This window comes from Bos indicus, chromosome 1 (genome assembly GCF_029378745.1).
Source record: "Bos indicus isolate NIAB-ARS_2022 breed Sahiwal x Tharparkar chromosome 1, NIAB-ARS_B.indTharparkar_mat_pri_1.0, whole genome shotgun sequence".
In the NCBI taxonomy this organism is placed as follows: Eukaryota; Metazoa; Chordata; class Mammalia; order Artiodactyla; family Bovidae; genus Bos; species Bos indicus.
Genome location: NC_091760.1, coordinates 68244968 through 68267871, shown reverse-complemented (window position 1 = coordinate 68267871; position 22904 = coordinate 68244968). Strand labels below are relative to the sequence as shown.

The following is a 22904-nucleotide window of genomic DNA, read 5'->3' as shown; positions in this document are numbered from 1 at the left end:
AGCAGACCTAAGTTTTTTTAAGTAACAGCCCCTTTCCCCCCAAGACAGAGGAATGATCAAAATCTAAGAGGAATTGAAACCATGGGTTAAATGCATTTCCCTTGCTTTCACTAATAAGGTGATTTGAAAACTTGCATGTTTTCTTTGTACCCCTTCTTCCAAGGGGTACACAGCCTAAAAAACAAGATTTTCACAGCTATGCCTAGTTCAGTTTAGTCAGGAGTCAGCTGTGTCCAGTTCAAGCTGAGCTGGTTAAGACTAGGCAGGACCACCAATCTTTCAACTGGGCACATGTGAGCACCCTCTCAGTGACGTTTTGATATTAGAGGGCTGAAAATTCCATCCTCAGAACACACCAAGGCTGGTAGTCTAGTTATGCCTGCACAAAACATCAATTACCATACCTTTTCCCAATCACCTCTCCCCATACTCCCCATGCCTGTCTGTCCTGTTTCTTTCTTCTTTATCTCATAAACACCCCAAGGCCTTTGCTTTTGGGGAAGCAGATTTCAGACTTTTTCTCTAGTCTTCTTGCTTGACTGCTTTACGAATAAACCCTCTCTTTGCAAAATGAACCTGGTTTGGTAACACTCCCACCCTGCTGTGGGTGGTGGAGAGCAAGCCTTGGGCAGGCACATGAAAACACGCACCCAGGCATGCACACACATCCAGGGCACACCACGACAACAAAAGACACAACTCACACCTTTCCGTCTCCATCTCCACTGAGCAAATCCAGAGAACATGTCTGTTTCTCCCAAAGGTTTATACTTTTTTTCAGAAGCACATCCATACTAGAATGTTCATTAGCAAGGGCACCATTATTATGTAGAGTGAGTTCTGAACACCATTTTAATGCTGACTGACAGGATCACAACAAACTGTGGAAAATTCTTAAAGAGATGGGAATACCAGACCACCTCACCTGCCTCCTGAGAAATGTGTACGCAGGTCAGGAAGCAACAGTTAGAACTGGACCTGGAACAACAGACTGGTTTCAAATTGGGAAAAGAGTATGTCAAAGCTGTACATTGTCACCCTGTTTATTTAACTTATATGCAAAGTACATCATGAGAAATGCTGCGCTGGATGAAGCACAAGCTGGAATCAAGATTGCTGGGAGAAGTATCAATAACCTCAGATATGCAGATGACACCACCCTTATTGCAGAAAGCAAAGAACTAAAAAGCCTCTTGATGAAAGTGAAAGAGGAGAGTGAAAAAGTTGGCTTAAAGCTCAACATTCAGAAAACGAAGATCATGGCATCTGGTCCCATCACTTCATGGCAAATACATGGGGAAACAATGACAGGCTTTATTTTTGGGGGCTCCCAAATCACTGCAGATGGTGACTGCAGCCGTGAAATTAAAAGACGCTTGCTCCTTGGAAGAAAAGTTATGAGCAACCTAGACAGCATATTAAAAAGCAGAGACATTACTTTGCCAACAAAGGTCCATCTAGTCAAGGCTATGGTTTTTCCAGTAGTCATGTATGGATGTGAGAATTGGACTATAAAGAAAGCTGAGCACCGAAGAATTGATGCTTTCAAACTGTGGTGTTGGAGAAGACTCTTGAGAGTCCCTTGGACTGCAAGGAGATCCAACCAGTCCATTCTAAAGGAAATCAGTCCTGAATATTCATTGGAAGGACTGATGCTGAAGCTGAAACTCCAATACTTTGGCCACCTGATGTGAAGAACTGACTCATTTAAAAAGACCCTGATGCTGGGAAAGATTGGAGGCAGGAGGAGAAGGGGACGACAGAGGATGAGATGGTTGGATGGCATCGTCAACTCAATGGACATGAGTTTCAGTAAGCTCCAGGAATTGGCAATGGACAGGGAGGCTTGGAGTGCTGCAGTCCACAGGGTTGAAAAGAGTCGGACATGACTGAACTGAACTGACAGCAAAGAAGCAAAGATCACTAAAACTAAGACCTGATTACATCCAACAGGGGGATGACTTAACGGTGGTAGTGATGTTGCAGTAAGGCACAGTGAAGTTTGTTGCACTGAGGAAGTTGAAGCTAAATGTTCACCAGGTAGCCATGTTACGTTAAGACATTCAAAATTATAAGTACATTTACAGAACTTTTCCTAAAATGTGTATCACCTGAGAGGCACACAGATAAATCATGTCCTGAACTGTGGTCTTTACACGATTAAAACATGGATGTTTCCATACACAATCTGGCCACGAGTTGCTAAGTGATAGAAAATGAGCTTCCCAGACCCAGAAAGAGATGCTGGGCTTGCATCGTCATGGGGCAGGAAAGCATTCTTGGACACAAGCTACACGTTCAAAAGCAGTGCTGGGCAGGGTCTCACTGTCACTGAACAGGAGAACTGCACTGGCAGCGACAAGCACGCTAGGAAAACCCAGTGTTTGAATTTGCCAAGATTGAAACAACTCCACACTGAAGAGAACACTGTACAGGTCTTCATGTCCAGAAGGGAGGAGTGACGTGGCTGGGCCACACTGGTTGTGGCAAGCAGCATGGAGCACAGGTATCAGGAGGAAAAGTTGGAAGCGCTGGTGTTACTTGTAGAGCTGTGGTTAGGCAAGGGGACAGATGACCAGAGGATACCAAGCCCCCTCATTTGGATGAACTTCCCAGTGTATAAAGAGCTTTCATGTACACTTTCTCACTGTGCTGCCCCATGCCTTGTGGGCAATGGGAGAAATGATCAGTGCAGCCCCTGCAGTGGCTTGGATGCTGCTGCTGCTGCTAAGTCGCTTCAGTCGTGTCCGACTCTGTGTGACCCCATAGATGGCAGCCCACCAGGCTCCCCCGTCCCTGGGATTATCCAGGCAAGAGCACTGGAGTGGGTTGCCATTTCCTTCTCCAATGCAGGAAAGTGAAAGTTAAGTCGCTCAGTCATGTCTGACTCTTCGCAACCCCATGGACTGCAGCCTACCAGGCTCCTCTGTCCATGGGATTTTCCAGGCAAGAGTACTGGAGTGGGGTGCCATTGCCTTCTCCAAGTGGCTTGGATACTTGGGGACAAAAGCTGTGACATTAGCCCAGAGGCACCTCTGTTCAGTGTGCCCACCTGGCTAAGTACCAATGATCCTGGCAGGAACAGAGGGTCCACCCTTCTCCAAGGTTGACAATAGATGAAATGAGATCCAATTACTGTAGTATTGTGTAGATTTTATCTTTCCAAAATTTCTGAAAAGCCTTTTCAGAAATTTTGGGTTTTTTCTGTCTTGGGAGGAGAAACTTTTTTGCTGTCTTCCTTTAGCCTATCTCCACTTCTCACTGGCAAAGTCACTGCTTTGCAAGACAGACAAAAGAACAAAGCCAAGTGAGGCCACTGGAATGGCTGACCTCCAGGGTTTCTTTCTTCTCTGGCATTCCCTAACTAAATATTTGTGCAACTGTTCATCTTACCTTCAAGTGCCAGACTACAAGAATAGTGCAAACATAAACACAATCCAAACAGGATTTTAAGATGTTAGACAAAGACAGAAAGACAAATGAGGTGAAAGCACATTGCCAAGGGGGATCTGTGGGAGGATCACCTTCAAATCAAATCGGAAGCAGCCTTTGTTCAGTCCTCCCCCTGCCAACCCAGCAGCAGCAGCAGCAACCATGCACAATGGATGCCCTTTTCTATCAAGGGCCCTGGTCCACGGAGTGGGGAGAGGTGATGCAGGTCAACCTAGGTTCACAGAGCAGGGATCCAGAAAGGCAGGATGGTGGTGAGAAGACAGAGAGAAAGAAAAGGATTGTTTGGGGCTGAGGGCTAAGCAGGCATCCTGTCCCCACTGGCTTGTCAGCCCCAAACCTCACCATCTGTTTCTAATGAGCAGAGCTGAGCTGCCCCCTCCCTTGTTGAGTGCATATTCATCCCCAAGGCCCTTTTCATCTTGCTGGCCTATTAGGCCTGTGTGAATTTCAAGAAGTCTCCCTGGAATCCATTAGAAAGAAGCCTCAGCACTCTTTCCCCCTCAGCCAATTTCCAATGTAGACCCACCCGTAATCTCTAGTTTGTCAGCATCTCTGGTTATTCTCTTAGACTATTTTCCAATTGTGCAAACTGTGCTGCTCTGCTTTGACTCTGTTAGCTAGACAGGCATTTCCCTGGCTCACATGGGATTTTTGGGGTGGCAGGGAGAACGCATTTCTCTTCAGATTAGTCTCTTGAAAGCCATATTGCATTTGCATGTTTGAAGAGTGCCTTGAACTCTCACATCCTCAGCATCTACATATTTCCACTCTGTGCTAGAAGGCTGCTGGCTGCCTGCTCACCCCTTTCTCCCGTCCAGGCACAGACCATGGGCACACACGCTCCACTCTGTGGAGGCCCTGCAGAGTGGTGGGCACTAGGTGGCAGTCATCCAGGAATACCCAATAGACCAAAACAGGATGTTCAAAGCAAACCTGTGCCGCATTGTAGCAGGCGAGGTTCCCACAGGCACTTTCCCATCTGATGGCAGTGCTCCAGTACCTAGGACACTGAGGGGGCCCGGAGAGTAGTCTACTTTTTCCAGGTTGAGTGACGCTGGATTAAGTGACAACTTAATCCTGTTTACTCACCTCAGATGGATTTTGTTAAGCTCACACGAATCCTGTATGTGAAACACCTGATGTACAGCAGGCATATGGCAAATGTCAGTCCTTCAGTTCCCTGCTCTGACTTTGGATGCATCCCCAGCACACTGCCCTGAAGTCTGCACACAAGAGAGTGCCAGGAGCAGGTCAACTGCCTACCAAATATTTCAACAGGATCCTTTGTCCGTTTTTGTTTTTGAATTAGGATCCTTTCTTAATTTACAATTTCTGAAAAGTTATGTGCAATGATATATTCGGGGGCATTTGCATTGCTGTATGTCTCAGGGAACTCAAATAGGGGCTCTGTATCAACCTACAGGGGTGGGATGGGAAGGGAGATGGGAGGGAGGTTCAAGAGGGAGGGGACATATGTACACCTATGGCTGATTCATGTTGAGGTTTGACAGAAAACACAAAATTCTGTAAAGCAATTATCCTTCAATTAAAAATAAATAAATAAATATATATAAAGATGCCTATTATCTTGAAAGTAACAGCAACACCTATCAAAGAGACCACAATAAGGCAGCAAATGTCCTAGCACTTGCTGTGCCTGGCTCTGGGTGATTTACATTTATTGATTCATTCAATCCTCACAACACTTTGCCCAAAGCACAGTTACCTCTACTTCATACCTAAGGAAACTGAGGCAGAAAGGTTACATGGCTTGCCGAGGTCACCATGCCAGTGGCAGGGAGAGCCGGTGGGGTGGAGGGGGGCAGGGGAGACGGTCTGGCTCTAAACTCATCATTACTACTTTTTGATTAAGCAATTAGTTACCTTCTACCTTTTGTTTAATGTTTTCAGATATAGGAATGACTTAAAGCAGAATTCCTATGAAATTATTTCATATCAAAGAATCAACCTATGCTGGCCTTCAGCTAGAAAAAGGAAATGTTTGTAACACATTTACATTGGTTTGTAACACCAATGAAGCTTTAACATTCTATATCAAGAATCATTAATTTGTGAGTTAGTTTTATGAGAAAGAATAAACTTTATATCTCCTTGCCCTAAAGTCTAAGGCACACCTGAGGTTCACCATACCTATGGCAGCCTTCTGTCCTGACCATTATACGTGTAGGAATTTTAGGAAACAATTTTACTAGGACATCTATACTGCAGGAATTAGCCATGACTTCACCTCTTTTCAAAGTAATATGCATTACTTATATATATTCCTTATATATTTCAACATATTTCCATGTTGCCTAGCTTAATATTATAGGGTGGTTGGTTAAGAGTGTGAGTTCTAAGACTGATGTGGATTGAAATCCTGGTGCCACCACAAAGGTTAGACTGTGACTGTTTAAGTCATTTAACTTATTTGGGCCTCAGGTGCTTCATCTATAATACAGAAAGCCTTCATAAGGCAACCTGTGAGGATGTTTAGCACATACACAGTACTATTTTCCCCTCCATGCTGGCTTCATTTGTTCTCACTGCTGCTGTAATGGTAAGAGCCCAGTGTTGTCAGTAACACACACATAAAGAACTTGCTCTCTGAAAGGTTCTGTGGCATGGAAAAATGAGCACCAATTTTTGAGTCATTTAATCTTGAATCCTAGGTTTGACTCTGAGCCTTTGTTTCCTCAAATGAATATGAAATAGTGCCACCCTTGTCCCCTAAGGCTGCCATAAGGATAAACTATGTAGGAGGCCCTACACTGGCCCACAAAAGGTGCGAATGAGCATTCTTTTTACATGAGTTGTAGGTGTTGTTGTTGTTGTTCAGTTGCTAAGTTGTGGGCAACTCTTTGCCACCCCATGGACTGCAGCACGCCAGGCTTCTCTGTCCTTCACTATCTCCCAGAGTTTGCTCAAACTCATATCCATTGAGTCATGATGCCATCCAACCATCTCGTCCCCTGTTGTCCCCTTCTCCTGCCTTCTATCTTTCCCAGCATCAGGGTCTTTTCCAGTGAGTGGGCTCTTTGCATCAGGTGACCAAAGTATTGGGAGTTTCAGTTTCAGCAATAGTCCTTCCAGTGAATATTCAGGCTTGATTTCTTTTAGGATTGACTGGTTTGATCTCCTTGCAGTCCAAGGGACTCTCAAGAGTCTTCTCCAACACCACTGTTCAAAAGTATCAATTCTTCGCCACTCAGCTTTCTTTATGGTCCAACTCTCATAGCCATACACGACAACTGGAAAAACCATAGCTTTGACTAGACAGATCTTGTGGGCAAAGTAACATCTCTGCTTTTAATACACTAAGTTTGTCATAGCTTTTCTTCCAAAGAGCAAGCATCTTTTAATTTCATGGCTGCAGTTACTGTCCACAGTGATTTTGGAGCCCCAGAAAATAAAGTCTGTCACTGTTTCCACTGTTTCCCTATTTGCCATGAAGTGATGGAACCAGATGCCATGATCTTTGTTTTTTGAATGCTGGGTTTTAAGCCAGCTTTTTCACTCTCCTCTTTCAGTTTCATCAAGAGGTTCTTTAGTTCCTCTTTACTTTCTGCCATTGGAGTAGTATCATCTGCATATGTGAGGTTGCTGATATTTCTCCCAGAAATCTTGATTCCAGCCTGTGATTCATCCAGTCCAGCATTTCCCATGATGTACTCAGCATATAAGTTAAATAAATAAGGTGATAATATACAGCCTTGATGTACTTATTTCCCAGTTTTGAATGAGCCTGTGGTTTAATGCCTGGTTCTAACTGTTGCTTCTTGACCTGCATACAGGTTTCTCAGGAGGCAGGTAAGGTGGTCTGGTATTCCCATCTCTTTAAGAATTTTCCACAGTTTGTTGTGATCTGCACAAAGTCTTTACATAGTCAATGAAGCAGATGTTCTTCCGGAATTCTCTTGCTTTTTCTATGATCCAACAGATGTTGGCAATTTGATCTCTGGTTTCTCTGGTTTTTCTAAATCTAGCTTGTACACCTGGAAGTTCTTGGATGACATACTACTGAAGTCTAGCTTGAAGGATTTTGAGAATTACCTTGTTAGCATGTGAAATGAGCGTAACTGTACAGAAGTTTGAATATTCTTTGGCATTGCTTTTCTTTGGTATTGGAATGAAAACTGGCCTTTTCCAGTCCTAAGGCCACTGCTGAGTTTTCCAAATTCACTGCCATACTGAGTGCAGCACTTTAATAGCATCATTTTAAGCATTTTAAATAGTTCAGCTGGAATTCCATCACCTCCGCTAGCTTTGTTCATAGTAATGGTTTCTAAGGCCCATTTGACATCACACTCCAGGATGTCTGGCTCTAGGTAAGTCACCACACTATCGTGGTTAGGTCTAGGTCATTAAGACCTTTTGTGTATAGTTCTGTGTATTCTTGTCATGTCTTCTTAATCTCTTCTGCTTCTGTTAGGTCCTTGCCATTTCTGTCCTTAATTGTGCCCATCTTTGCATAAAATGTTCCCTTGGTATCTCCCAATTTTGGAAGAATTCAAAGGGCAAGGGCAAAATGTTCTTTGTTCACCTTTAGGCAAGGTCCCCTTGAAAACCCAGCCTCAAAGAAATTCACCAGCACAAGGAGGCAGGTAACCAAGGCAGAGCTGGGAAGGGGCTGCTGGGACCAGACAGGAGACAGAACTGATGAGCCCTATTTCCCACTGTCAGACGGAGCCTGAACGTGCTTTTGTGCATGATGCTTATACTGCCATACTGTGGGATGTAGGAGAAAAGGGCGAATGTGAACTGTGGGTGGGGTTGGGCTGAAAACACCATTTGTTGTCAAGGAAACACCAGGAACAATTCATAAGTTTACAGTACTGACTTCAGGAACTCTTTGAAAATGAAGCCTTTTCTCTCCTTGAGATTCTTTAGCCTCCACGGTGTTTAGACTATTTTTGACACACCAGCTCCACCAATGCAGAAGAAAACGTTTGCACTCATGTCAATACCACTCACTGTAAGAGGCAAGGAAGATACAAGCCATGTGGCTTCCAACCACACAATGCTATGGCACTGTGATTTCACTTGTTGAATAAAGAAACCTAGAAAGCTTGGCCACCCAAGGAAGAGATGTTATAAGAGTGGCAGCCACAGATACTCCTTCTCTTTGAAAAGCTCACTGCTCAAACAGAAGGCTACAATATGCCAGCATTCAACAGCAATCCCAGGACATTGATGAAGATCATCAGACCCTAGTCAGTATGACCATAAGATTAAAATCCTCAGCTGACATGGTATCTGCACAATTCATTTATAACCCTGGGAGTTGGAAAGGTTTATTCTATTAACTTTGGGCCAGGATATTCCTAAAGCCAATCTAACCCCAAAATTAGATTTGACTTTATCACAATATTTTTAGAAAGAAAGACTCCATTTCCTTAGAGATATAAAGCAGAAAAATACAAAGGCTTGACCACAGACAAAGAATGAAGCCCTGAAAAGAAAGTGAAGTTGCTCAGTTGTGTTTGACCCTTTGTGACCCCAGGGACTGTAGCCTACCAGGCTCCTCTGTCCATGGAATTTTCCAGGCAACAGTACTGGAGTGGGTTCCATTTCCTTCTCCAGAAGATCTTCCCGACCTAGGGATCAAACCCGGGTCTCTCGTATCGCAGGCAGATGCTTTACCATCTGAGCCACCAGGGAAGCCCTGAAGAGTGACCTATAATATATAGTAGAGCTAAGTGTTCAATTTGGTCTGAGTGGTGGCTGATTTTGAAATAATTTGTTCTTTTACTACATACTCTATTAAAACTATTTTAAAGTGAATTAAAAGTCTGTTAAAACAACAAAAAGAATAGTGAACACACACATACAATTTGCTTGTCTCTTGGAAATCCAACAGCCTGGAATGGGTTCTTGGGTTACTCAGTAAATCTTGTAATAAAGGCCAAGTGTATGCCTTTTTGGTAGGTCGCTAACCTCAGGAGGAAGCACTTTTGTGACAGGAGGGTTAAAGGTTCATCTGACGAATCTGGTCTCTGTGGAGGCTTGACAAATCAGAATTCTAATGAGATTCCACACACAGTCCAAAAGAAATGGAGCTATGCATTTCTCCAGACTGGATTCCACTGTGAAAAAGACAATATTTAATACAAAACAAATGTGCTAACCCAGAGGTAGCAGATTCACTTTATATAAGTCATAAAATTACAAAATTGGGTAAAGGTTTTCCAAGTGTCAAGGCATTTGTCTTAAATGGATTTTCAAGCTTTAACACGGATACTTGCTTTTAGCTTAGGAGCAGAATTCTTATTGAAACAAAATCCTCTATTAAACACATAAAAAAAAGCCCTGAAATAAAAGCCTTTGAAAGCTGGTACAAAGTTGAGGATCCAAGGCACAATTGTAATATGGAAATGTGTATAAAACAACTGAGGATTTTGTTCTTTTAGCATTTCACAAGACCGCCAAGTGCAAACATTTTTACCTGAATTCATCAGGAAGACATCTTCTCTGAGAAACACATTCTGACTTTGGATATAAATCAAGGCAAAACTTGTTTTCCTTTTTCTAGCCTTGACTTTCAAGAAATTCAAGAATCAAATTTTATACTCAGTAACAGCAATGTGTTCACCCTTCCTTCCAGTCTCATTGGTTTTGCTTTTCTTCCCTTAATGTTCATATTTTATTACCATTATTGTGTATGTCCTTTTTGGATATACTTCCCAAATTCTTTTGGCAAAGAGGCCAGGGATACTTCAAATACACACCCGAAAAAAGCAAGCAAATATTGCAAATACTTTTAGGATATAAAAGGGAGTGTCTTTGCCCTCATAAAACACCTTAATCAAAAGCAATGTTTCAGAATTACCTTAAGATAATATACACCTAGATACAATAGCGGGCTAAAGCTCATTATTTTAAGAAGTCCCCAGGACTTCAATTTTACCAAGAATAGACATATTTCCTAAATATAATCTTAGTTATCTTCATTAATATAATCTTAGCTACCTTCATTAGCCCAACCCTGGGCTAAGAGATTAGAAACTGTGTGTGCTTTGCTCTTGACCCTAGGTAAGTCCCTAACACCTGGCTATCATAGTGTCCTCTTTCCTATTGGGAAAATAGTACCTCCTCAACAGGAGAAGACCCATTATGATTAGGTAGGTGCTCTTAGAAGTAAAATTGCAATATAAATGCAATGTATCACCATCATACACATTAGAGGCCTAAGTGATTCTTTCTCAAGAGCTTAAAAACTTCTTTACATTCATGGCAAAAATTTATCTTTCTAAATTCATACTTTCTTTGGCAACAACATGACAGAGGCAGGAAAGCTGTATAAACACGCAAAGATGCAGGCACCAAATAACGAAAGAAAACATTTCTATACATAAAACATTATTTATACCTGTTTTCATTTTTTACATTAAAATATAAACATCCCCTTATCCAAAATAGCTGGTGAAAAAACTAAATGAAAAACAAACGAAGCCTTTAAAGATAGCTGGTGAGTTTTCAAGTGTCCTTGCTTAATACCAAACATTATGACTCAATAATAAAAAGAACCAAACTGGTAAGAGAGCTATAAAGTATCAATATACAACAAAATCTCAATGAACCAGAATACTCCAATCTCCTGGTTAATCAACAATTTACAAGAAAACTCTTCTTGCTTTAACCGTTAGTTTCTAAAAAACTTTCTCAAGTTTTACTTTCTAAAGTAAAGTGAATCAACTTAACTTTGTGGCTCAGTAACTACAAAACACCAAACATAAATCAATTTCATTTTGATGATTTAGGATCATGTGGTACCTTGGGATGGGTACATCTGAGAGATGGGTACATCTCTCAGAATATTCATAATTTCTTTGCAGTTTTGTTAGGGGCAGAAAATTGGAGGGAACTGGAGTTTCTTGTATTAAATAAATCCCCCAAATTATAAGTTTTCACTGTCTTCTTTTGCCTCATTCTCCTAAAAAGGAGAGTGTAGCAAAAAGGTTGTAGTTAAGCAGGATTTCTCATTATAAGCATACCTATATAAACTGGTTCTGGAAACAATGCAGTTTGGTGACTTTACCCCTCTGGACAATTTTTTCTGCTTAATTAATATACCCAGTAACATGAATCACATGTAATGAGTCCACTGTTTTTCTGGATATCAAATTTCAAACCTTATGAATTCCTTAATTGGAATCTTTCCTCAAGAAAACCACTCATGAGGATGATTTCAAAACCAGAAAGTGAAAGTGTTAGTCTCTCAGTCCTTGTCTGACTCTGTGCAACCCCACGGACTATACCCCACCAGGCTCCTCCGTCCATGGAATTCTCCAGGCAAGAAATACTGGAGTGGGTGTCCACTCTCTTCTCCAGGGAATCTGCCCAACCCAGAGATCAAACGAGGTCTCCTACACTGCAGGCAGATTCTTTATCATCTGAGCCACCGGGAAGCCCTCAAAACCAGAAGAGTAGTAGATTTTGCTAAAAGAAGTAAAATGTGCTTCCTCTAATAATTCACAACTGCTTAAACAATCTTTACAAAGTTATCGAAAAGCACCACTTAGACAGTAGGTGCTTAACTCCTCGAAGCCATGAAATAGTAAGAGGAATAATAAGAAGTGCTGAGAGAAGAGCTACCTTCTGATTCTTTTAGAACAACTCAGTGTTTCCACAGGGCAGGACCCAGATCACTTGGTGGCATGTGATATGACTTTAGGCAATACACAACACAGAATTAAATAATGTTGAATCACAGTGTGAATGTCATTCCCTTTGTAATTTTCTTTTACATTTCTGATAATTCCACAGAGAGAGCCCATTTGGGGCTAGGTAACGTCTCTTACCTCAACAAGAAGGAGTAGGCTTCTTGGATTCAGAGCCTTGGCAGTCATCAGCATCCAGTTAGAATCTAACAACATCCTGTTTTATTTTTAATTTATTCTGTAGTTCTCTTTTTTTTTAATGGCAAACTGATGCTGATTTTTCACTTGGAGTAGAGATTAGTTTCTTTTTAAAATATTTTAAAATTTAAAAGATAAGTATTAAGTAAATAATAGCATATGTAATACTTAAGTGATAGAAGTTTGGCAAATAATGGCTATAGCCCAAATGACATATTTTTAAAAAGTGATTTCAAAAGAAGGTGTAAGTGTGGTCTAGGAAAGAAACATGTTCACTGTGTTTTCAATACTTATGATGCTCCAGGGATGAGCTCACCACAGCCTTCTCCTACATCAGGTGATTTCCAGAGTTAACATTCAAGCAAAAATATAAAAGGAAAAAGAAACCATTCCACACCAATCTGGACTTCATAAACTCATGGTACAATGAATGTGCAAATGATCTAATATTTAGTAAGTCATTTGTTTTACACATAAGCTTTCCAATTCACTGCAGCATCTTTTATTTGGTCTATACTAATGCCTCACAAAGGCAAACTGGGGTTGTAGAGTTCCTGCTTGGTTCTCAGAGCAAGTCCCACACCTGCTTTTGGATTGAATTCTCCAGCCGTGATTCAGAGCTGTTGGCCCAGTCTTCCCATGGCATCTGACTGTTCTTCCACTGCCACTGCCCTGTAGAGAGGTGTCCTCATCTTCTGAATGATAATCATGGCCAACATTCTGCTGAGAGGAATTTGCCTACCAGGTATTGCATGCTCACAGGCATGCCACGCTGACTTAAAAAGGGCAGCTGGAGAGAAAGAAAGCAGAGCTTCTCATTTGTGGTGAGCAGTTTCTTCAGCACAGTGGTAGTGTCCTTCCTTTTCCTCTGTAAGGCAAGGCAGTATGTCTGAAGGATGGTGTCAGACATCATAATCAGGAGCTTTGCCCTGGGCTTGCCTTAGCCAGATCTGTAGTGTAACAAATGCTCCCACAGTCACGTGAAAAAAAAGCTGCCAGAGATTGCGCAGTTCATAGAGATACATGTTGCATAGACAGATTAAACCAAAAGTCAAAAAAGATTTGACATTCCGCCAGCTGGTATAGTAGACAAGTAAATAACACTGTTGAAAATATAAAAATGAATGATGATTAGGGTTATAGGAAGAAGAAATAGATGCTGCAACTATAAAACTTTAACAAGCCACAGGGTGAAATATGAAAGTGGAGTAAGGGGATTTTTCAACTACAGATAAGACAATGTAATATCTTTAAGACATTCAGCTATGAAAGCTCCAGCTTAAGAGGGAAATAGGTTTCTCCTTTTATGTTTTTCATTTTTCAAAAGGAAAAGCGTTTTGTATCATATTTAAAAGAGATAGCTTCCATGCAAACAAGCTAAACAAATTCCTCAAGATGACAGGCAACTAAGAAGCAGTCTTAGGATCTTAAGGGTTCTTATCCCAGAAAAGTTAAAAAAACTCATACAAGTTATTCAGCAAAATGGGCTCATATAACCTGAATCTGTATATTAATGAAATCAGCAAATATTTACTTGAGTGCAAGGGGCTAAACTAGGACCTGAGAGAACACTTGAGGGAGAATTTATTCAATGGAAATTTATTTATCTGTTTAGCATTGTTCTTTGGTTTTAAGTAAACAAAGACCTCACTCAGATGGAGCTTACCTTCTACTAGAAGACAGATTATAAAGTTTATATATAAGTATATATATGTATTTATATATATACAATCAAGTAGTTATGTTCTAGAAAAGATTTTTAAAAATGGGACACAGGATGCAATGAGTGGTGATTTAGAAGATAAAGTACTCCCCTGCACCTAAACCCTGGCATTCACCTTTCTGCCTTTATTTTTCTCTATATTACATTTATTAACATACTTCAAAAATATGCTTATTTTATTTGTCATCTGTAGTCTTCCAATGAAATCCAAGTTTCATGAGGGAGAGGTTTTTAACTGCCTTATTCACTCACTTTTCTCCATTGCCCCAAACAGTGCCTGGTATGTATACAATAAGTGCACAATAAAAATCTGTTGAATCAATGAACTGCTTTCCAAGTCTGGGATATATAGGAATTACATATGATCACAAAGTCTTAGGAAAGAGGTGCAAGTCTCTGTGTGACATTATATCCAGACTTCAGAACCAGAAGAACATTAGAGTGTTTGTGACAATACAGAAAGAATGTGATGTTCTGCTTAATGTGTTTAGTTCTTACACAAATCAGGACTGTGTTTGCTATCCAAGCAAAATTTAATTGGAAAAATTTATTTTATTCGAGTGTTTTGAATTTAAAAAGTTGAAAAACAAATATAAATTTTCTTTTGAAATAATTTTAAATGTCAGAAAAGTTGCAAAAGCTTTTTACCCCAACCAAATGTTATCGTCATATAACCACAGTATAATCATCAAAACAAGAAATTAACATTGGTTTTAATACTATTAAGTAACCTAAAGACTTCACTTGAGTTTTGCTAGCTGTCCCATAAGACCCTTTTCCTGGTCCAGAATCCAGCCCAGGACTCCATATTTCATTTAGTTGTCAGGTCTCCTTGAATCTTTAATAGCTCAAGTCTTTCTTTGTTTTCCATGACCTTAACAATTTAAAGAATACTGATAAGTTATTTTGTAAAATGGCCCTTAATTTTGGTTCACCTGATATTGTCTCAAAATTGAATAGAGGATATCCAATTTTGGAAAGAAGAATACCAAAGAGGTAATGTGTGATGTGTCAAATTACTTATTAACTCTCATCTTTTGGTAAGGTGGTATCCAACAGGTTTCTCCACTAGTTACTATTTTTCTCCTTGTAATCAGTATCCTGTAGGAGGATACTTTGAGATTATGTAGATTTCTATCCCATCATATTTTGCCCACTAATTTTAGTATCTATTGATGATTCCTGCCTGCCACAGGTGTTTGCCAAACAGTTGCTTTCAATTTCCATCATTCTCTACATTTATTAACTGGAAATTCTACTATGAAGAAGAGCTAGAGTACCTCGTATTTTTTTAAAATAAATATTTAATTTGTGGTTTTCAAAGGCTTTAAAGATAATGGTCTGTACCCCACAGATTACTTATTAATTACAAAGAGGAAAAAGATAATTTTGCAATGGAGATATCTGTTAGGCATCACTTAATCAATGATCAAATTTATTACATGCTTCTTGACTTATGAAATTAGAGGTATACAGAATACTATACTACATAGTATGGTCACCAAAATAACTAACCTGAATCTAATCACAAGAGACACATCTAGATTATGGGGCATTCTATAAGGTATTTTCCTGGACTGTTAAAAAATGTCAGGGTTATGAAAGACCAAAACAAAATAGAACAACAAAAAGGCCAGGAGATGGCATTGTAGGTTAAAAGATACACAACAACCAAACACACAATGCACAATGCACAATTTGAAATCAGAGGAAAAGAGCTATAGAAAACATTTTGGAGACAACATAATCTGAATATGAATCCTATGTTAGGTAATATTGTATCAATGTTAAATTTCTTGGGTGTGATAAAGGTATCATGGCTATGTACAACAGAACGATGTCTCTGGTCTCAAAAGACACATGCTGAAGTTTCCAGAGGTGAAATATCTTGATGTTTGTAACTTACTTTAAAAAAAAAAAAACTGCAGGAACCTCTGCTTCTGGGAAGATGGAGTCGATGCACTTTCCTCTATTCTTTCCACTAGATACAACTAAAAACCCTGGACATGATATATCAAACAAGTATCAGATGACTCTGGATGATAAAGAGAAGAAGGAAGACACGCTAAGGACCTTAAGTCTCAAGGAATGACACATTGGTAAATTACCTAAGTTTGTTTGTTTGTTTTGCCTCATATACCCCACACTTGGAGCTGAAGAAGCTGACAAGTAGAAAACCACTGGACGCACACCAACAAAACAAACAAAACTCAATAAAATTTTGCTTTCTCTAGCCAAAAGACCAAGAGTGACGCGATTTTCCACTACAGAAACTTGTACACAACAACTATTCTACTACAGCCAAATAGCACCAGAACCAAACCAAAACAAACCAAAAAAGCCAAACATACACACACACAAACTGTGACCACCCACATTCACCCCATCAAAGCCTATGTGGGGAGCCTATCATGCTCTAAGGCTCTAATGCTAATGTTCTAATTCTCCAGGGCTTCAGAGAAGGCAAGTGGGAAGCCAGAACTTTGATTTCCACTGGATGGTAGGAGTCCCTCAACCCCACCCCATGGTGTATCACTAGAGACTAAGAAGGACTGCAGAAATTCACCTCCACTTGGCATTAAAAAGGCAATGGATTTCTCATCAGAAGCTATGAAGTTCAGATAAGAGTGGAACAACATTTTTCAAGTGTTGAAAGAAAATTAGCTGTCAATCCAGAATCCTATATCCAACAAAAATATCCTTTAGGAATGAAGGAAAAATAAAGACATTCTCAGATGACAGAACCCACTCCAGTGTTCTTGCCTGGAGAATCCCAGGGACGGCGGAGCCTGGTGGGCTGCCGTCTATGGGGTCGCACAGAGTCGGACACAACTGAAGCAACTTAGCAGCAGCGGCAGCAGATGACAGAAGACGAAGAGAATTCATCACCTACAAATATACTCTAAAGGAATGGCTAAAGGAAGTTCTCTAGACAGAAAGGAAACCAAAAAAAAAGGAACCTTGGAACACTGGATAGAAAAGGAGTACAGCAAAAATACATGTTAATGACTAGCTTTGCCTTTTTAAGAATTTTCTAAATTATGTTTGATGATTGAAGTAAAAATTGTAACAGGGTCTGATATGTTTCTAAATATATGTAGAGGAAATATTTAAGACAATTATAAATAGAGGAGGACAAAGAAATATAAAGAGTTACAATTTCTATGCTTCACCTGAACTAGTAAAATGATGACACCAGTAAACTGAGTAAGTAAAATGTAGTACCTTAGAGCAATATTTAAAAAGTCATCCAAAGAAATACATTCAAAAACATTATAGATAAAACAAAATGGAGTTCTAAAAAAAAGTTCAAGTAATCCACAGGAAGACACAAACAATAAAACATAAAAATGAAAAAGCTGAAAACAAAATATAAGAAGGCAGACAAAAACCTTAACATGTTAATAGCTACACTGGATATAAATGGCTTAAATATAGCAATTAAAAGATAGAGATTGGCAGGATGTATTAAAAAAACATAACAAACTCTATGTTATCTACTAGAAACTCACTTCAAATGATACAGGCAAGTTTAAAGTAAAAGGATTGAAAAAGATGTAGCATGCAAACACTAACCAAAGGCAAGCATGAGTGGCTATCCTACTATTAGATAAATATAAAAATATTTTGGGACTTTCCGGGTGGTCCAGACTCCACGTTTCTACTGCAGGGTGCACAAGTTGCATCCCTGGTCGAGAAACTAAGAAACAGAAAGTGTGACCAAAAAATAAAAATGAATAAGTAAAAATATTTCAAAGAAAGCAAAAATAACCAGGGACAGAGAGGGATATAATGATAAACAGATCAATCAATTAAGAAGATGGAGCAATCCTAAATGTGTATGAACCAAACAACAGAGATGCAAAAACTGATAGAACTCAAATAATAAATACACAAATACACAACTATAGTTGAAAATTTCAATACTCCTCTGAGTATGCATGTATGCTAAGTCGCTTCAGGCATGTCCAGCTCTTTGTGACCCCATGGACCCCATGGATCCCATATAGCCCACCAGGCTCCTCTGTCCATGGGATTCTCTAGGCAAAGATACTGGAATGGGTTGCCATTTCCTCCTCCAGGGATCTTCTTGAACCAGGGATCAAATCCGCATCTCTTATGTCTCCTGCATTGGCAGGTGGATTCTTTACCACTGGTGCCACCTGGGAAGCCCAACAATTGATAGAACTAGCCAGAAAAATCAGCAAAGACATATAAACACTGAGCAACACTATCAACCAACAGAAGCTAATCAACATTTACAGAACACTCACTTAACAACAACAGAATACACATTCTATTCAAGTGCCCATGAAATATATACCAAGACAAAACATATTCTGGGCCACAGAACAAACCTCAACAAATGTAAAATAACTGAAATCACACAGACTATGTTATCAAACTACAATGGAATCAAACTACAATAATGGAAAGAAAATGAAAATATCCAAACACTTGGAAACTAAGCAACACAATTCTAAATAATCCACAGGCCAAAGAGGAAACTGCAAGGAAAAAAATTTTAAATACACTGAATTAAATGAAAATACAACATCTCAAAGTATGGAATAGAACTAAAGAAGTACTAAGAGGGAAATCTGTAATATTAAATGTACACATTAAAAAAGAGAAAATTCTCAAATCAAATCATCTAAGCTCTCACCTCAAGAACCCTGGAAAAGAAGAGTCAAATAAACCCAGAGCAAACATGAGGAAAGAAACCACGGAGGTAGTGCAGAAATCAATAAAATAGAAAATAGGAAAAAAAACAATAAAACAAGGAACAGGCTCTGTGAGAAGATCAATGAAATTAATAAGAATGATCAAGAAAAGAGAAGATACAAATGATCAATATGAGGACTGAAATAAGAAATATCACTACATATCCTATAGACATCAAAAGGATAGTAAGGGAATACCACAACCATCCAACACACAAATTTGATAACTTAAGTGAAATGGACAATTTCCTCATAAAATGCAAACCATCCATTGTAAACAATTATGTGGATAGCTCTATAACTATTAAGAAAATTGTAGGACTTATTAGGGTTTTCCTGGTGGTCCAGTGGTTAAGAATCCACCTTGCAATGCAGGGGACACTGGTTCAATCCCTGGCCCAGGAAGATCCCACATGCTCTGGAGCAACTAAGCCTGTGTGCCACGACTACTGAGCCCACGTGCTACAGCTACTGAAGTCTGTACAACTAGAGCCTGTGCTCTGCAACAACAGAAGCCATCACAGTGAGAAGCCCACACACCAGTGAAGAGCAGCCCCTGCTCACGGTAACTAGAGAAAGCCCATGTGCAGCAACAAAGACCCACCACAGCCAAAAAATAAAAATAATCTTTTTTTTTTTTTAAAGACTTACTAATAGCATAAGTAATCAAAACTGTATGGTACTGGCAGAGGAACAGACACATAGATCAACAGAACAGAACAGAGGCTCCAGAAACAGATCCACATAAACATGCCCAACAGATTTTTTCAATGCAAAAGCAATTCAGTAGAGGGAAAAAAAGGAAAAACTGATAAATTAAACTTCATAAAAATTTAAAATACTTGAACTACAAAAGACTCTTAAGAGGATGAAAAGATAAGCAAAGACTGGGAGAAGATATTTGCTACATATCTGACAAAGGACTAATATCTAAAATATATAAAGAACTCTCAAACTCAACAGTAAAAGACAAACAATCCCATTAGAAAATAGGCGAAAGACATGAACAGACATTTCACCCAAGATGATACACAGGTGGCAAACATGAAACTATTTTCAACATCATTAGCCCCTAGGAAAATGAAAATTAAAACCACAATGAGATTATCACTACACATTTATCAGAATGGCTTAAAAAAAAAAATACAGACAACACCAAACGCTGACAAGGATGCAGAGAAACTAGGTCATTCACACAATGCCAAATGTAAAATGGTACACTACTCTGGAAAACTGTTTGTTTCTTAATAAGCATGCAACTACCACGGCCCAGTAATTGTCCTCCTGGGCACTGAGCTCAGAGAAATGAAGAATTTTTTCACACAAAATCCCAACCATGAAAGTTTATAGCACCTTTATTTATAATAGCCAAAAACTAGAAACAATTCAGATGTCCTTTAAATGAGTGAAAGATCAAACAAACTGTGGTACAGCCATACCATGGAATACAATTCAGCAATAAAAAGGAACAAACCACTGACACATGCACGGATAAGCCTTCAGAATATTATGCTGAATAAAAAATGCCAACCACAAAAGGTTATATATACTATGTGGGTCCATTCATATAACACATTCAAAATGAGAAAATTATATTAATGGAGAACACAGGAGTGGTTGCCAGAGATTAAAGAGGGGTTGGGGCTGGGGCAGGAGGGAACTATAAAGGGCAACATGAGGAGTCTTTATGGTAAGGACTGTTATATACTTGACAGCATCAATATGCACTGTGATGTTGTATTACAGCTTTCCAAGGTGGTTACATTGCGGGGAAATGGATAAATGTTACGTAAGCACGCTTTATGACTCCAGGTGAGTCTAATTATCTCAAAATAAAGAGTCTAATAAGAAAAACAACTTCACATATTCATTTTATCTGCAACTTACATTGTAAACAATGAGCATATACCCCATATACAAAAACATACAAAAAAAGAATGAGATTAAAGCAAATGTTGTGAAATGTTAACAACTGGTGATTCTAGGTGTACCAGTTTCTCAACTTTTCTATAAGTCTAAAGGTTTCCAAAATAAAACACAGAAGGAAAAGCACAATCTCTAGTTTCTTCTGATTTCCTACTTTATGTTTTTGGTCATGCAATGCAGCTTGCAGGATGTTAGTGCCCAGATCAGGAATTGAGTCCATGCCCTCTGCTGTGGAAGCATGGAGTTCTAACCACTGAACTGCCAGGGAATTCCCAGATTTCCTATTGTAAATGTTCCATATCAAGATGATCTCTATCTGACTGAACCCTGTGATTCTGTAAGTATCCAGAGCCTGGAGGAAAAGGCAACAAACCATGCAGTAGCAGTCTTTGAGGTCTGATCTAAAGGAGATTAAAAAATATCCTGAAATTGGAGATACAGCATATCACATGGTAAAAGCTACTTAATTCTTCCTATGGGGAAATTATAGAAATATGCTAATCATATTTGGAAAGCATTCAGTTTCAAGCCTGTCAATATGAAGGACATTGTTTTTTTAATTTTCTTTTTTAAAGTATTTATCTGTTTACTTCTCAAGTTAAAAGAAGACCTGGGTGACATTGCTCCATCATGAGGCTACTCTTAAAACTATCAATACTTTCATCTGTTCTGAGAAAGTTACAGAGGTATGCCTATCCTTGGCAAGAGCACTGGTTCTAAGATCACTTAGCTTCAAGTCACTGACTGACTGTAAGAACGGTCTAGGCTGCTGTGAAAAATGGTGATAATAATAGGATTAGTGTGGGGCTTTCTTTGAGGATCAAATGGCGTAAGGAATGTAAAGGGCTTACCACAAAGGAAGAGCTCAACACATTTTTGCATTATTATTAGCATTTAAAATTATTTCATTAAGGTAAAACAGCTAAAAGTATATTTTATAAGGATAATCATTCATGAGACTATTTTAAAGTTAATATTTACCTCACATTGTTTTAGAATATGAAATAGTGCATATGTTATTAAGTTATACACTTACAGCATTATAAAAGTTATGCAAATATAGGAATTTTGCTTAGAGATAGCATGATATAGTGGAATGAATATGACATTTAAAATCTGAAGACCCAGTTCAGTTCTGAATCTACCACTTGCTGGCTATGTGATCTCAGGATAGTATTGAAACTGCTTCAGATTTCTCTTTTTCAAAAAAGTGAGGATGATATACCCTCTGTGATAGCCTGTAGAGATTAAAGGACGAAATCTGCACAAGAATATTTCATAAAATTAAAATACGTGTGACATCAATGAAGACAAGCTTTCATATCTCCTGCATGAAATGTCATTCATTATAACTCAATCTGTCAAATTTGACAGAAAAACAATTTCTAAAGCTAATATAAATGATTAAGAAAAACTAGGGGAATTTAAAAAATGGGGCCACTGAAACTAAAATTTCTAATGTCTTCACATAAAAGTCAAATGCATATATTTAATATATTTCCCTAAAGATTTCTTCTGAGTTTTAGGTACCCTTTTATTTGCAGGACTGCATCTAACATTTTTCTATGCAAGACAGAGAAATGTGACACCTATAAGTGTTAAGTCAAAAGGCCTTGCTTGCTCTAACATGTTTCAACAAAAACACTTGAATCTGGGTAATCAGCATGGTTAAATCTCCCTTCTCTAACATATCTGTGCCTCCTCTGGTCTTGTAAATGAGAGTATGTATCTCCCTATGATTCAGGTACAAAACCTCCTCTCTCCTGAAGTCTCAGATCTACCTGGTCTTCGAATCTCAGGGAGTCTTCCTTCTCAGCGTCCTTTCTTTTCCTATCCCTACTGCCATTACCTAGAGAAGGGGTAGGCTACCCACTCCAGTATTCTGGCCTGGAGAATTCCATGGACTGTGTAGTCCATGTGGTTGCAAAGAGCTGGAAACAACTGAGCCACTTTCACTTTCACTGCCATTACCATAGTTTAGGCTTTCATTACCTTCTGCCTCAAAACTAATATCATTACTTGTAGTCTCTCTGCTCTGACAATCTGCCCTATTCATCATTGCTAAATTAAATATCCTAAAATCCTGCTTTTGCTGTTCCCTCTTCACAGACCTCAAAAATACAAAATCCTCAACCTGGAGTAGAAGCAGAGGCTGCAAGTAGAATAATAAGTCACCAGAATATCTAGAAGTAGCCTTTACTGCCACAGGCTGATGACCTG

The 22904-nt window shown here is 39.2% G+C and overlaps 1 protein-coding gene across 3 annotated transcripts in view; it reads right to left on the bottom strand.

Annotated features, from left to right (window-relative positions):
• Window positions 1–12790: 12790 nt before the first annotated feature.
• Window positions 12791–22904, bottom strand: part of SEC22A (SEC22 homolog A, vesicle trafficking protein) — an 81774-nt gene continuing 71660 nt past the window's right edge. For all 3 annotated transcript variants that reach the window (XM_070788711.1, XM_019956663.2, XM_019956670.2), the window contains one exon: window positions 12791–13414. In XM_070788711.1, coding sequence (XP_070644812.1) covers window positions 13214–13414 — 201 coding nt within the window. In that variant the 3' untranslated portion in view covers window positions 12791–13213. The remainder of the gene's footprint in view (window positions 13415–22904) is intronic.